The sequence below is a fragment of the Epinephelus lanceolatus genome, chromosome 12 (assembly GCF_041903045.1).
Source record: "Epinephelus lanceolatus isolate andai-2023 chromosome 12, ASM4190304v1, whole genome shotgun sequence".
NCBI lineage: Eukaryota > Metazoa > Chordata > Actinopteri > Perciformes > Serranidae > Epinephelus > Epinephelus lanceolatus.
In genome coordinates this window covers 39525954-39541728 of record NC_135745.1, presented here as the reverse complement: position 1 = coordinate 39541728, position 15775 = coordinate 39525954, and the positions used below count along the sequence as shown (strand labels likewise).

Below are 15775 nucleotides of genomic sequence, written 5' to 3'. Positions count from 1 at the left end.
ACGATAATGAAATGTGAAGTAAAAATTGGTTGCTTTTGCAATCATTATTATGATTACCCATACGGCAGTGGGGTCTGTGAGACCTCAAACAATAAGGGAGTAAAGCCAATATCAACAAAACACCAGTTAAATAAAACAGGCCAGGATCAGAAGTGTCAGAATATATAGAAATGTGAAAAAGGCATGTAGATTTCTTTACTTTCTGTGTGCCAAACCAGCCACTGTTTAATTTCCAAACTTGAGAAACGTGTTAACTAGATGCTCTTGGAGCTTTAATGTAAATTGCAGCAAAGCAGCAGATGGTGTCTGAGATAAAAACGGACATCTTCTGCATTATGTCTCGGTAATCCGATCCTACTAGATGCAACTTTTGAGAGACTGCAGGGGGAAAAAGTGGTTTGGCAAAGGCCCTGCGATCTGTTGAATGTAGAGTTTGTTTGAGGGGTGAGAAAATATGTCATTTCGGAGTCGTGGTTTATTCCAACGTAAGAGAGTGCGCACCAATGAGAGGCTGTTACGCTCCACCCTACCTGCCTCCTTTCCGCCCCCCCTTTTCCATCCACATACTCACTACTGAACACGACCTGCCGCCTGCCACATCTGGAGACGCTTCCCAACACGAGAAACTTCAACTTTCGCGTTTTCCTCTGCGCAGAAACACGCAGGCGTTTGCGAAGTGTCAATCCGTCAGGGTGAATTTGGCTCTCTCGTGATAGTAAGTAGAGATTCTTGAAGCCAAGTTGGCGTTTCTCTCTGTCTCTCAGCTTTCCTTTTTTTACATAGCGTTGGTAAACAGAGCCCGTTTGGGAGTTTCATACATTCAGTTGCTGTGTACGTGCCACGCTAGATTGTGTTGTAGTTGGTTCGTGGAAAAGAAAACAACATAAAGTTACATATTTCCATGTATGAGTGAGAAAAGAAGGAGCGGAACGCGCAGCTGTGCGTTGACTCACGCACAAATCAAGCAAACAAATCTATAAAGTTTCTTATTCCACGCTCGGCTCTGTCACTAGAGGATTGTTAGTGTTAAATGTTGAAAGCAAAGCCTGTGTGAGAGCCTGCTGCTTCACTGCACGATAGTACATGACTGCGTTGATGGTGACATGAGTCAGAGGGAATCAAATTGTGAAATTCAGCAGCGACTGGTGATGGAGTGATACATCTCGGGTTTATTTGTGCCCAGCGCTGATCTAACATTTGGAAGAGAGGACTGGAATAAGCCATAAGGCGCACAGCTCCATACTGAAGTGTTTAAGTTAGTCTGAGGGGAAATTTAAAAGACCTAAAAATACAGCGTTGGTTTCTTCCCTACAAAGAATCATTTGAACTTCCCACCGCAGAGCGAGAGCGACATAAATAGTTCTGACATGTGGATGTAATTTCAGAAGAGGAAAAAAGACAGATGCAGAGAAATAAAGAGAGCAGGCTGAGCCTGAGCATATAGTAGATTATAGGAAATTAAATCGAGGGCAGAGCGAGGCGATTACAGAGTTATGATTTCACAAGCCGCCGTGAGCATCGACAGGCCAGATGGAGTGAAACAACAAAAGTCGCTCCACTTTGAAGAGAGTTAAGTAGATTATATCATCTCATCTGAGCATCATCAGCGTCTGTTTGAGCCCCGCAAGGACTCTTGGAGGTAGAGTTGCCTCAGGTCAGGGATGGGATCCGCTCTGCTGCTCCACAATCTGGACTTTCTTCTCATCTCACTCCTCAGCAGTTTGTGCCTGGTAAGTCATGTTTTTCATATGTGCATGCATGCAGCCATGTCATAACCAAAATGTGTGTATTTTTGATGTTGCATTTATGAGGTGTGGAGGTCCAGCGGTGCCTCCTCTGTGCACACATCTCTGACAACATGTCAGTGCAGGTAAAGAGCAGCTGCTGTGTGAGTGTTTGGCATTAGCAGATGTTGAGGAGAATGTGATGCCAGCTGAATTTTTTACAAGGCAAACCATGCATATTGATCATATCTGCAAGACTGACTCTCGGCTTTTGATTTCTAAAAAAAATCTGCTCATAGTATCTAATGCAAATCAGGATTAAGGTAGCATGTGTTTGAGTTTAAAGGGAACCTATAAACCCATTTGCAAAATTCATATGTCACTCCTTTTGTTTAAGACAGTCCAAAACTTTACGTAAACATGAACACCTCTCTGCCAAATCCAAAAACTAGAGTGCGAACACTCAACCTTGTCATGATGGGTACTACGTCTGGAGCTGCTCCATTCACAGTTAATTGAGAAAGATGTTCTAGATCAGTGGTTCCCAACTAGTCCAGCCAGTTGGTCCAGATTTCTTCTGAGACACTTGTTTAGGGTCCACGCACTTCACTGTATTCAGCGTCATACTTGCATTTGGCCAAGTCTTTGAGCTTGTTTGCCGTCTCTGTCATGTACATGTCCGTTGGTGACTCACTCTGCAGCAGGGAACAGCACTTTAAAGTAAAAGCGCTGTGGCAGATATTCACTACTTCAAATACAAAGTGTGTTTTTTAGAAATTCAGAATGAGCCCACGACCCATTTTGGGAACCACTGTTCTAGATTATACAGAGAAATGTTTTGAGTGTGGGTTCATTTTCTATTTCACAACTAAGAACACAACAACAGAATAAAACTCATTTGGGGCTAGAAAGGAAAACAAACATCCTGTCTGTCCAAAAACATCAGGCTCCCATTCATTGTCAATGGAGCAGCTCTTGGTGACATCACAAGTTTGAGATTTACGCCTCTGGTTTCTGGCCTTGCGAGAGAGTAGCTCATGTTCACAAATGTCAATTGAACTCCGTCAGCCATGGAAATAACATAATGGAATTCTTAGTTTCGGTGTTGCTCCCCTTTTAAGGAAAGATGTCGACCTCCAGAGTAAATGACAGGAGTCAGAAGCCTTCACCTCCGCACCTTTAACTGTCTCTGTGCTGCATGTCACACTCCTGCTGGAATTGTTGCCAGTGAACACAGGCTTAAAGTGTGTGTGAGCTTAAATTGCTGCGGACACAGTTGTGTATCGACACACATATTGACATATTCGACCGGGCTGAAGGGGTTGACAGGGCTCCTAACAACAAGCTGCTGTGATTAGTGATTACACTTTTGTTCCATTAAATGCATCGTCTCACAGTGACGATACAACAACACAGTGTTTGTGTGAAGCAGCGCCTGGTAACCTAGTTCCTGTAATAGGCAGGGCATTGTGTTTACTACAGAGTGGGTCATTGCTTTGCAGAGCTCTCACCTGCCTGAGCCAAAGCGATTGTTGCGGTCAGAACGGGAGTAAATATTTCATTCATAACTCCAGCGGCACCTGAGCATCTCTCTGATTCACAGCTGTAATGATTTACTTTTGCCTGACATTGTGATTTATAATTGCGCTCTCAAATATTGCCATAGCTGTATCCAGAGGGCCTGCTGCACACACTCTCTCACACACACACACACACGGATACTCACAGTGCAGGCAGAGCAGCGCACCAAGTTGGTTCTGTGTGTTTTGGCTGAGGCTGTTGTGCATTCAACAGGCAGTTCGCCCAGGCTCTGAGGTACAGTGCATTTTCCCAGTGATGTGGTCCATCACTGTACCGCAGTGGACCTCTAGGCTCATTGGTTTAGATGGCAGAGGAAAACAATTATAACATTGCTGTGTATTTATAGCTGATTCAACATTCAGTCGTTAAAAGCTCTGTCTGTATATGGTGTTTACCCGTTTTTGAGTTTGGTGTTTGCTTAGTCTTCCTCGCCACAAAAAAGTATTTTTTTTCCAAACTGTGACCAAACGGTACGCAGATTCCCTGAAAGCCAAAGCTCAGAGTGGAAAGTGTGTGTCTGTGTTTGAAGAGAGAATGCATTTTACATTGAGACATACAGTTGTCAAACTACAAGGCTGCACCACTTTCCAGATGTTCAGCACATAAACGATGATATCCCGATATCACCACGCACCAGTCCAGCACTATGAACTGCATGTGTGTTATCCAGCATTTTTTTATTTGCGTGAAATTGGCTGATACAAGAGCAGATAAGGAATCTCACCATTGTGTCTTACGCCTCAGCAGACACGTTGCTGTGACAGCTCACAGACAAAGCAGCACCTCACAGAGCCTTTGTTCAGTGTGCCTGGCTGCCTCACTTACTCAGTTATTACATTTATTAAGCGGAAGCACTGCTTTCAGGAACCTTAGTGAGCATTTAATTTCTCCCTCATGACTGTGTTTTCCTCCGTGATGACTTGCATGTGTCTGGATCCTCACTGGAAGGACTTGTGCTGTATCTGTATCTGCCTGCCATGGCCAAGCATTATGTCAGCTCTGTGAGCCCTGTCATGTTCTGTAGTGCACAAGGCACTTTTGACTAGTTTGACTGGATGTGGAAAATATCTGTTGTTGTGTTGGACCTGAATACTTAAAACCACAGGATCATGATTGTAGTCTACAGTTTCATTAAAATGCATGTAGCAGGAGAGGAATGTGCCGTGAAATGCAAAAGGATAGCTTTTTGTATGAAATCATGTTTGACCTCAGTTTATCTTTTAAAAGCCTTTACAGTGGAGGGTCGGGATGTCGTTTCAGAGTGGCTTTATACATTTCAAATTACCCCTCAGTGGAAGTTCATGCCACGGATGAGACTGCAGAATAATCTCATCCCAATCTGTCTCTGGTAATTAGGGCCAGCAGATTACTCCTCACTAATTAATATGAACTGCTGGTGCACTTGTAAAACAGGCTTTAATATTGAAATTTGCTCTGCATGCCCCTTTTAATCATCTCTAGTATGAGTTATGATATTTTTTATCTGAGTTTACACTTGTGTATGAAACTGCATGTTTGAAGCATCTCATTAAATGCATTCTCTTTTGTTTTATTATTATATTCAGTATTATCTTTTATTGTGTCTCTATGTAAACATATAATATATAATTACAAGGGGTGTAAATCACCAGGTTCATCACAATATCATACTATATTGATTATTTGGATAACGATAGGATATTTGCTGATATCAAAAACTCTGCCACAATCTGATTTTGATATGATTCAATTCAGGGGCCTGCGATTAATATGAGATAATACTATATGATAATTTCACACAGTCTGCCACCTCTTTCTTTTATGTTTTTGGCCACAAAAGATCAAAACAACACATGAATAATATAAATAACTGTCACCACTTAAAGGGGAACTGATGTTGTTTTCAACCTGGGCCCTATCTTCCGATCTACTTTTGTCTAAATGAGTGACAGGATGTTCAATATGTGACATTTCTCCAGTATGAAGCTAGGGCTGACCTGCCTGCAGCCCGTGAGCGCGCGCTATATTAAATAATGGGGCACTCAGACAGCGTCAAACAACGTCAAAATACGTCCACTAAAAGTGCATTTTTTTCACAGATAGGCTCGGATTGTTAGTATAATTATCTGACAACATAACGGAAAGGAGAAATGAACGTCTGTGTTTACCTTTAGCTGGATTCAGACATGTTCCTCTGCCTGTTGCTGCTCCCTCTCTCTCCTCGTCCGCTCTTCAGTTTCAATGAGCTCTGCGTCCGTGTACGCCCGTGTACTCCGTGTTCAAATAAATACGGGCGGTCATCAAATTCAAATGGCTCATCCAGATCCAGTTGGTCAAAATTGGGTAAAAATTCAGCCATGGCTACTCCGAACAGAGTAACTCCTCGCGTTTGTAAGGTCAGTCCAGCGGTAACTTCCTGCAACAACTCAGATCTCGTGAGACGTGAGATTTCAGAGCCAGACTTTCACTCTCTGAGTGAGTGTTTTGACTTCCCGCAACAAACATGTCCGAATTTTTACCCGATTTTGACCAACTGGATCTGGATGGACCGTTTGAATTTGAACACGGAGTACACGGACGCAGAGCTCATTGAAACTGAAGAGCGGATGAGGAGAGAGAGGGAGCAGCAACAGGCAGAGGAACATGTCTGAATCCAGCTAAAGGTAAACACAGACGTTCATTTCTCCTTTCCGTTATGTTGTCAGATAATTATACTAACAATCCGAGCCTATCTGTGTGAAAAAAATGCACTTTTAGTGGATGTATTTTGACGTTGTTTGACGCTGTCTGAGTGCCCCATTATTTAATATAGCGTGCGCTCACGGGCTGCAGGCAGGTCAGCCCTAGCTTCGTACTGGAGAAATGTCACATATTGAACATCCTGTCACTCATTTAGGCAAAAGTAGATTGGAAAATAGGGCCCAGGTCGAAAAAAACATCAGTTCCCCTTTAAGTGCAGCAAAGTTTACTTTATACTGTCTGGCTATCTTGCTTAAAGCCCTGAAAGCAAACTTCGGCCAAAAGCCATGAAACAACAAGATCATTTAACAGAAGTAATTCAGGTCAGTAATAACTGTCAAGGTTATGGACAAAACTAACTAACTAAATTAGCCAAGTGGCTGGCAGACTTTTCCTCTACTCATAGCTTAAAAAATTATATCTATTATTTATACTTTTTTCTTCGCTCACTGTTAGTTTAAGTCACTGCAGCCTGCATGCATGTTTTTTCAGCCAAACATTGTTGAAACAGAGAAGCTAAAGTTGCTGTAGTGAGCAGTTAGTGGAGTGTGATGCCCAGCCAGGCAGGTACGTCCTGTCCTATCTCATTACGGCATTGTTCACATATTGCATGTGCGTCAGCTGTTGACTTGTGTTTTCTCCGAAATCTGAAACATTTCCACACTGCCGATTTATCCCTGTGTAAATAAAGTTGACCTCATCGTGTTGTTCTTGGCTGCGTGCCATTATCTGCCTGCCGCTGTTTGGCAGTGACACAGATTTCAAAATAAAAGCGTATCCTATAGATGATGATATGGATTGCTGTTTTCCATGTTTGCATTGATCTAGGACGATGGATCGTTATACCCCTAGTCATTAAAATATTAAAATGTATATTGACAGGGTGGGGGTGGGAGAGGGTGAGTCCCACTATGTTAACATCATGGATGCAGCCTTGCAAACGTCAAATCAAAGTCAAAGTAAGTCAATCAATCTTATCTTTTTTCTTGTCTTTTTAAATTAAACGTTTTGTTAGAATTATTTGACTCAAAACTCACAGGATGAAAATTATTCTTGTTTTTTTTTAACACTTGAAAATGTAAAATGAGTGCTGTGATGCTGCGGCCACAATTATTGTATTGCAATTGTTGTCCACAATGCCCACTTACTACTGTAATGCCTGTCTTATTATCTTTCAAGCACAGGAAAAATAGTTGAGTTGATTTCCAACTCAGTGTGCAACGCTGATTCATTACCATTTAAAAAACAATTGTCACCTCTTTAGGTAATTGCAGGTGACATGAAAGTAAAATTCTACTTATGATTGCGTGTTATTGTCCTTTAATTGCCTCTTTGGTTGTAAGATGTTGGCTCCGAACAGTGAAAGTGCATCATTTGTATAATTAGGATTTCTTTTTGTAAATATGGCACTTTTTTCCTCACACAGGGGTTTTAGAAAGGAAATGCTTAATGCTTAGATTTTTTTGTGCTATGATTCTCTTGTGAAACCCTGTCAGACACCAGCTCTTTAACCGTATACCTTTGATGTCTTTATTCATTACCATCTACAGCACATGTAACCCGTGTTTCATGCCATATTTACTCAGGGAGTTCAAACAGTTTGGACGTGGCCTGGATCTAGATTCCCTCTCTAAACAGACCCCATTAAGACACACAGAGATAACAAAGCCCTGCTGGGACCAATTTGCTCATCTCACAGTACATTTCTCTCAGCTGGGTGTCATCTCTTATTTCTTTAATTAAACGAAAACCCCCACTGGCAGATAAATTCACACAATAGGTAACAGCAATGTGTTTTCTGCATTCTGAGGACATTTTATGATGATGATTTTTTTTTTTTTTTGTTTTGTTTGTGTGTGGGATGCATGGCCAGACTTTACGTGGTGACCTTTACTGCTCCCAAGTGAGAGAGGAGAAGCAGTAGGAGGTGTGTCAGAAATGATTAGGTAGCAAAGAGCAATTTTGGTGTCAAGGATTACCAGGATTTGTTGCCTGCCTTCAGACAAAAGCATATGATACAAACAGCAATCTTTGTGTGTGTGTGTGTGTGTATGTGTGTGTGTGTGTGTGTGTTTCCGCACAATGAACAGATTTTACTAACAGCAAAGGTTTCTTTTAAAAGAAATCCATTAGCGGTGTGCTTTGATGCTTGTCTTAACCAGTCTCCCCTGGGATCTGTGAGCATTACAAAGGCTTTTACCGTATTGACATTGGTCATTTTTGCAGCAACTTGCCTGTTAATTCACTAATCAGAGCCCACTGCCTCACAAACACAACAGACCCCAGTCTGTTCATTTTCTTACTTTATTCAGTTAGCTCGACTTGCTGCATTGTTCTTTACCTTGAGCAAATCGATCCTCTTGCATGGCGGGAAGCTACACACACCAGGCCAAGGACGGACAGGCCATCCAGCCACGTGAATCCACCAAAATCCACACCAGAACAAAACAAACAGACAAAATGAATGGCATGTGGGCTCACAATCAGCACCATTTAAAGGAGCCATTCTGCATTTTCAAGTTATTAATGCCATATTTTGGAACAGTTATATCTATGTCCAGAAAAAATCATTGCAAATTGGATTAGTAGTGACTTTTGGCTTCCTTATAGTTCCTCTATATTTTGTTAATAGCGTTGCCTCATGGTTTCTACTGGAAGTCGTGCCGATTGCCTCACATTACTTCAGCTGTCACACTGGTCAGCTTCACAGACGAAACAGGCAGCGAGCTTGAAACTGGCCCCAAGGTAGTTGTGACATATTTGTATGTTGGCTAATTTGACTTTGATACTAATCCCTCAGGCAGGAAAAGGATGAAACATTTTTCATTGCAGCTTTAATTATGCATAGATTTAATGATTTTCATCCGTCAGGGAACTCCCACTGTGTTTCTAAAGTGAAAGGAAATGGATACTGATAATGATAGCATCTGGTTGTTTGGAGAATTTCATTAGTATTAATTCTTTATAGTCATACTTCTGCTGTTATTATACACGTGTGATTATTATTGTCACATATTAATATATACTATGCAATAAACTGTACCACAATTACCGTTATTGCTAAAATTAATGTTAATCTATTGCACATCTGTCCGTCCTCCTCAGTTGCTCTTCCTGAGGTTTCAACATTTTTTCCCCCGTTAGTTTTTCCTTATCCGCTGTGAGGGTCATAAGGACAGATGGATGTCGTATGCTGTAAAGCCCTCTGAGGCAAATTGTGATTTGTGATATTGGGCTTTATAAATAAAACTGAAATTGAATTGAAATTGTGTGCACTGTGTTGCATGGGTCTAAAATGCCTCATAGTTATTACTCTGGCTAAATGAAGATTAGATAAAATAAAAGTTTAATTAAATAAGCTGAATAAAAATATGGGGCGGGTAGAGGGAGCTGGATATCAGAAAACCTCAGTGTCTTTGCACGTAGTCTGTTCATTTTACAGCCGTTTTGTATATGTTTGCATTTGGCATGTGTCATAGCAGTATTATAATGCGTACAGCTCATCAGTCTTTTTTGTTTGTTTTCATATGCATTTTTTTTAAAAACTTTCCCATATTTTGTTGCTGTATGACTCAACATGCATCTGCAAATTCCCCCAAAGGCTGAGGCAAATAAAGTGTTTTAGATTGAATTGAATTTGCGGTTGCTCTCCATCTAGTACAGAGGAATCTTGTTGGAGCCAATTCAGACTGCTCTCTCCATCACAAAATGACAGTACTGCTGTTGCGCAGAAAACAATTGCATTTGAAGGGAAGATAAAGAGGCATTTTGGATTTCCATTACTGATGTGGCCCCTACTCATCATTTATTGTATTTCTCCAAGATTCACCCTGTTTTCAATCGTGCAACAAGTGTGTTGCATGCCCCCGGCCATGAAATCATCAAACATGAGTCACCCTGTGTGCCCACACCTCTCTGATTTCTGAAAACAGAGCCTCGAGTGCTATAAACAACCAGTTCGCTACGCTCGCAGTGCTACTTTTACTTCAGTTTCACACATTTCACACTGTTTGTTTTGACAGTTCAGACGACTATGAAATGACGACTTGTAGCCTGTGGCCATAAAACAATATGATATAATATGTCTTGCTAGTAGGGCATGACAACAATTCCATATTACTGTTTATCTTTAGCTGAATCACACAGTGTCGTGATGGTATGATCTTTTTATATGATCATTCTGAATATTTCTGTTGTCTTAACTGTGGGTTTTGTAAGTTGTAGAGCAGTGAGACTGAACCAAAGGAATGATGATGTGCGTGCCATAAAACCAAAACAAGGAGCTGAAAGAGGCAAAAACACTCACCAATGGCTAAAATTAATAATTATAATTAACAGTTATTAATAATTTTAATTATCATTAATTAATAATGTCAAACTATTCCTGTAACCCTTTGAAACCTGAGCAGACTGGTTTGATTTGTTTCAAAAACATGGAAAGAAGGCAACAAGCAACAAAAACTAGAATGAGCCAAAAACTTGCAAGAAATGAGTAAAAAGAAAAAATTAAAAACAAGAAAAAACAACAAAAGAAAGTTAGAAACAAACAAACAAACAAACAAGGAAATGACCTGGAAAAAGTGCCTAAAAATTCTAAAAAATAAAAAAAAATAATAAATTGTGGCATAATTTTAAAAGTAAACATAAACATTATAAATGTAATTTTTCCCGAGCTTTTTTCTTTTTCCCATAGAATTTTTTTTCTGTTCTATTATTTTTTTTTGCAATTTGTTGGACATTTCTTACCAAGTTGCTCATTGCCTTTTTTCCCCATGTTTTTGAGAGACATCGCACTAATTTGCTCAGTGTTCAAAGGTTTAAATACTGGCAAAGCACAAGAAAAGTGATGTCGCGCCAGGTTTCAAAGGGTTAAGTTCATATTTATAAATCCCTGCTGACAGTCTCAATGGCACCATTAGATGCCAGTTTGCATTTCCACTCTCATTCTACCATAAACAGTGAGTAAGTTTCTTGTTCTAATTCCAGATTTTACCGTGGGTTCATGTTATTGTTCTGCTGAGCTAGATGTGGTAATTGCATGATGTCGCTACTGCTAGTTGCCATCTTTTATGTCGTGTTCTTATTGTATCAAATTTAGAAAAAGACTACAATACATCATTTTATCAGGTAGTGGCAATGCATCCATTTTGATTGTTACTCATTTGAATGGTTATTATCAGTTAGGTTTAGAAAAAAAAAGTGGAATGTGTGGATTTAAATAACTATACATGGTACGAATGGAGTGGAACAGAACGTGATATATGTCATGTGACAAATGGTTTCACACTGGACACAAACCCTGGTCACCTGGGTGAAAGCATAGACTGTATATAAAGATGGATGATGCATCTTCATTTACCCCCACTGTACAAAAATGAAGCCAAAATATCCCAGTTACGGCCACTGCCATCTTGCACTGGTGGTGTAATTTGGAGCCAGAGTGTGCACAGCAGTGATCTCCGTGGTGTCGAGTTTTGGCCTATACACCCATCCAACCAATTGCGAGTAGCGCCATTTATCGCAAGCACACTGTCAGCTGTTGGTCACAAAGTCAGCCACCCTTTTTATAGTATCAGATAACTAGTTAAAACTAGGGATGGGAATTGATAGGATTTTATTGATATCAATGCCATTATCGATTCTGCTTATCGATCTGATTCTTTATCGATTCCCTTATCGATTCCTCCTGTGAATTAATGATATCACCTCCTGTTGTTTGTAACCCAAGACATCTGCTTTCATAACGTTTTATTATGAACCTTAAAGCCATGGTCTAGTTTAGAAAGACGATGAGAAAGATTTGAAACAAAGCACCACACCCCCTCCCCTCTGAGCTCGTGTCCCTCTCCCCTCTGAGCCTCCTAACGACACACCTCCTCCTGCATAGAAATGTTTCGACGTCGTCTAACCACACCAAAAACTAACGGCAGCTTTCACAGTCATAAGCCAGCATTGGCATACAGTTATCTATGTCACAACAACAGCCACAATGAGTTGTCATTAATGTTACTCCTAGCTGGTGATCTAGAGATAAATCCCGGCCCACAGCCTGAGTGTGTCAACACCACGCAGCTAGTGCAGCTAACTCAGGTGAGGCAGCTAACGCAGCTAGCCCAGCATATTATAACAACAAATGGCATGCAAATCAACTCAACTGCCCTCATCTTACCATCCTTGGTGTTCCCATGAAATCCGACAACAGGAGCGGGGACGCGCCGAGGCTCCACAGTGGGCTAGCAGCTCCAGTGAGGCTAACAACAACAACGTCCTGCCGCCGTGTACCTGGAGCGGGGATGCGCGAGGCTCCACAGCGGGCTAGCAGCTCCAGGGAGGCTATTAACAGCATGAAGTGAAGCCACAGCTTTGACCGCTTCTGTCTCTCCGCCAATTACGTCTTCTTTGTTGTTGAACGTGCTGCTAACTGACGAGCATAGATTCGGCGTAATGAAAAGAATCGATAAGGGAATCGTTAAGCATAAAGGCTAATGATGTCGATGAATGGAACCAGTTGGAACCGGTTCTTAACAGGAACCGGTTCTCGATTCCCATCCCTAGTTAAAACCAAACTAATCAGAAAAATTAACACTTGAACAAACATCGTGTGATAAGAACTATCTGAAATGACATGAAACAACTTTGGGAAAAATTTATTTGACGTGCTATTTCCATTTCTGCAATTCGTCTGACCCATGTCATTATGCTAACATGGAGGGGGCGGAATTTAACCTATACTGCAGCCAGCCACCAGAGGGCAATCCAGATATTTTGGCATCACTTTTGAGTAGCTGTCATGTCGTCCATCCTGATACACTATGGGTGAAAGTCATGTGTTTCTTTGACTCGTCTACCACCCCAACCTCCTCTTTTCACAAACGTTATGTCACATGACTTCCTACATTTCTCCCATCATAATTACTGCCTAACAAAAAGTAAGGCCATTTAATCGACTGATTACGGCATTGTAAACCTACTAGTACAATAGATGTAGCTGGCCCCTTGTAACTTGTTGAGTGATAACATTTGAATAGTCAATCAAATTATTGTAGGGGTTTATGAATGGTTCACAACAGGTTGCTGGAATGAAGATGCTGGAAATATATCACGTCAACCAAACACTTCAAATCACCACACTCTTGGAAATGCTCACAGTCATTACGATTTGCCACTGCATGTGTTTGAACTCTTAAAAAACACCACTTGTGATGAAATGATTTATACCACTAGACTTCAGTTTGTGGTCTTTTTCTGTGTTGTTGTAACAGAAACAACATACATGTATCCCCTCCACAGTTTTAAGGGGTGCCAGCAGGTCAGGAAAGCTTTTAAAGTTGTGTTTGAGGTATAGTTAAGGGTAGTGCTTTAAAAGAAGCTTGTACTTCTGTTCAGACAGTTCACAGACACATGCACTCACTTCTCAAGTGAAATGTCGCATCACAGAGTCACTGACACTCACCAAAAATAACACGTTTATACTCTCAGTTTTGAGAGTGTCATGTAATTGGGCGTGATGTGATGGACTGTGGGGAAAAAGGAAATCAGCTGTAGTTTATAAAGCTGAAGGATTTGAGAGGGTGTATTCCAGTGCACAGATGGTATTTATACACACCTTGGTTAAAATGTAATTTCTCCGTCCAAATGAGATTATGTGGTTGGCAGATTTGAGACATCCTGTTTTGCAATTTAGTTTTACAGCTCGTCATGTGGATTCAAGCAGCATGGAGGTGTAAACTCTGTATCAGCTGCTGTACATGGCTTGTCGCTGTAGATTGTGAGTCACTCGCTGTCGTCACCAGTCAGTTAACATGTTTGCCTGAATTTTCCTGGGATCAGCTTTGGGATTCAGCTCACAGAGGCAACTTGTATTAGGAAAATACCCTTCACACACATGTCATTATGCTCTGTGCTTCACTGCAGCGCTTTACAGTAGCTGAGAGGATTCCTGAGATAACTGCAGAATAATCTAATTTCTTGAACTTTCTCCTTAAAACGCATACATCCTGTGGCAGTTATCTTCTTTTCTTTTGGTATTGACTGACACATTGCTCAGTTTTTAGAGTGCCTGTGAGTCAGACTCATAACGTGTGTGTTAATAGGAGAGTCTTCAGTTTCACCGGCATGGTAAGGTTATACCATGGCTGTGTTTGACTCAGGAAAGGGCTTGTTTTCTTGACTTACCGTGACCTCTGCCTTTTTTTTTCTTAGCTTTTCCACTCGAAAAATGGTGGAGTATGTGTAACTCAATGCCACTTTTACACCTCCGTGAAAAAGTTACACTTCTAACAGATATTTTAATGATGTGCCTCTTCCCTGTGAACTTCGGCATTCAAAAAGAAAGGCTGTTTGGGTGTGCACTCAATGAGTTTGAGTAGGTGGCTCTTTTCCTTTTTTTCCACGCCTTTCTTTTTTAACCTTGATGACTTAATGATGCATTTAAATCGGCTGCTTAGTCCGCGGTGATCCTGTGAATTATGCATCTTCAAGAGATAATGAGTAGCAGTTTGAGAAAGATCAGCAAAGGCAGAGGAGTCGCTATTTAATGAGGCCAAAGATGCTTTCGTAAACTACATCTGACATTTTTGTGGCACCAACTCTTGCATCTCACTTTTTCTTTTCCTCACTGTGGACATGTCATGAATAAAATTTTGTGCAGACAGGCAGTTTCTAAGTTTTAGCTGAATACTGGAGACATGCTGTAGGTGGTGATGCTTATCTACGAGAAGTGAAAGCCACGTCAATGTGTCAAACATTTGACACATTTCAGAGTGATAGGCCGCCTCTCCTCTGTCAGACCTTGATAAGGTGGTCTGGCTTCTGTCTATACTCAGTGTTGAGCACGTCCAAAATCAGCATGATGGACTGGCAGTATATTAAACTCAGCAGTTCCTAAAGTCAGGGCCACACTGATTGATTACCAGAGCTAGGATGAGGTTGCACCCCATGTGGTCGTCTTTCATCAGTTACCTGCTGTATCAATGTTGTGCTGCAGACTTCCTTGCAGGCAATATGCTTGGAATCCCAGAGTACCTCAGTTGAGTTGACATGTGAAAATTCTCAGCCATGTAGATGCTTCTGCCGTTTGACCAACCGTCCTGCTCAGCCCCACCCCCACTGTAGGTGTAGGGATTGAGTTTCAAATCTACAGAAGCTCCCAGACTCTGCTAAATGCAACAGGGATTGAGTTTGTAGACAACACCAAGTCAGTTCTGCACATTATCAAGAGCAGGGAGAGTAGGATTTCACACATTTCAATCCAGTTGTTTACGTGATTTGGAAGCAGCTCAAATCTTGGGCAGAAATACTCCCCGGGCTCAGGGCTTATGGCTGAGAGGAGGCAGGATTTCTTAAAAGGACCTTTATTAGTTTCATTGCAAAACTCTGGGGCTTCTGGGTTTGTAAGTATGCAGTTCACAGCTCCAGATTTTCCAGCAATAAGTAAGAAATCCTCACACTGCAGCACAGGAAGCATCGCAGCCAATTTAATTTCAGATAACAGTGCGAAGTTTGGCTGGACTGTCCTGCGTTAGCTCCATGGCACTCAACACACAGATCTGAAGTTAAAGAGCTCCATGTGAATACAGACCTGGAGGAATCCAATTAATGTATGGGACTGACATTTGCAAGTGTTATGTTAATTATGTGTCAGAGGTCAGATATATGATTAATTCCAAGCGTTACTGCAAATGAATGAGTTCTTCCTCCAACATTAGAAGATATTGCTCATGGTTTGAAGTTCACTGTCTTTTCCCTGGTAG

The 15775-nt window shown here is 41.2% G+C and overlaps 1 protein-coding gene across 1 annotated transcript in view; it reads left to right on the top strand.

The window, feature by feature from the left end:
• Positions 1 to 576: 576 nt before the first annotated feature.
• The window catches only part of pth1r (parathyroid hormone 1 receptor), a 79162-nt gene continuing 63963 nt past the window's right edge, over positions 577 to 15775 (top strand). Inside the window, exon 1 of the mRNA XM_033651052.2 lies at positions 577 to 1730. Within this exon, the coding sequence (XP_033506943.1) occupies positions 1662 to 1730 (69 nt within the window). The 5' untranslated portion in view covers positions 577 to 1661. The remainder of the gene's footprint in view (positions 1731 to 15775) is intronic.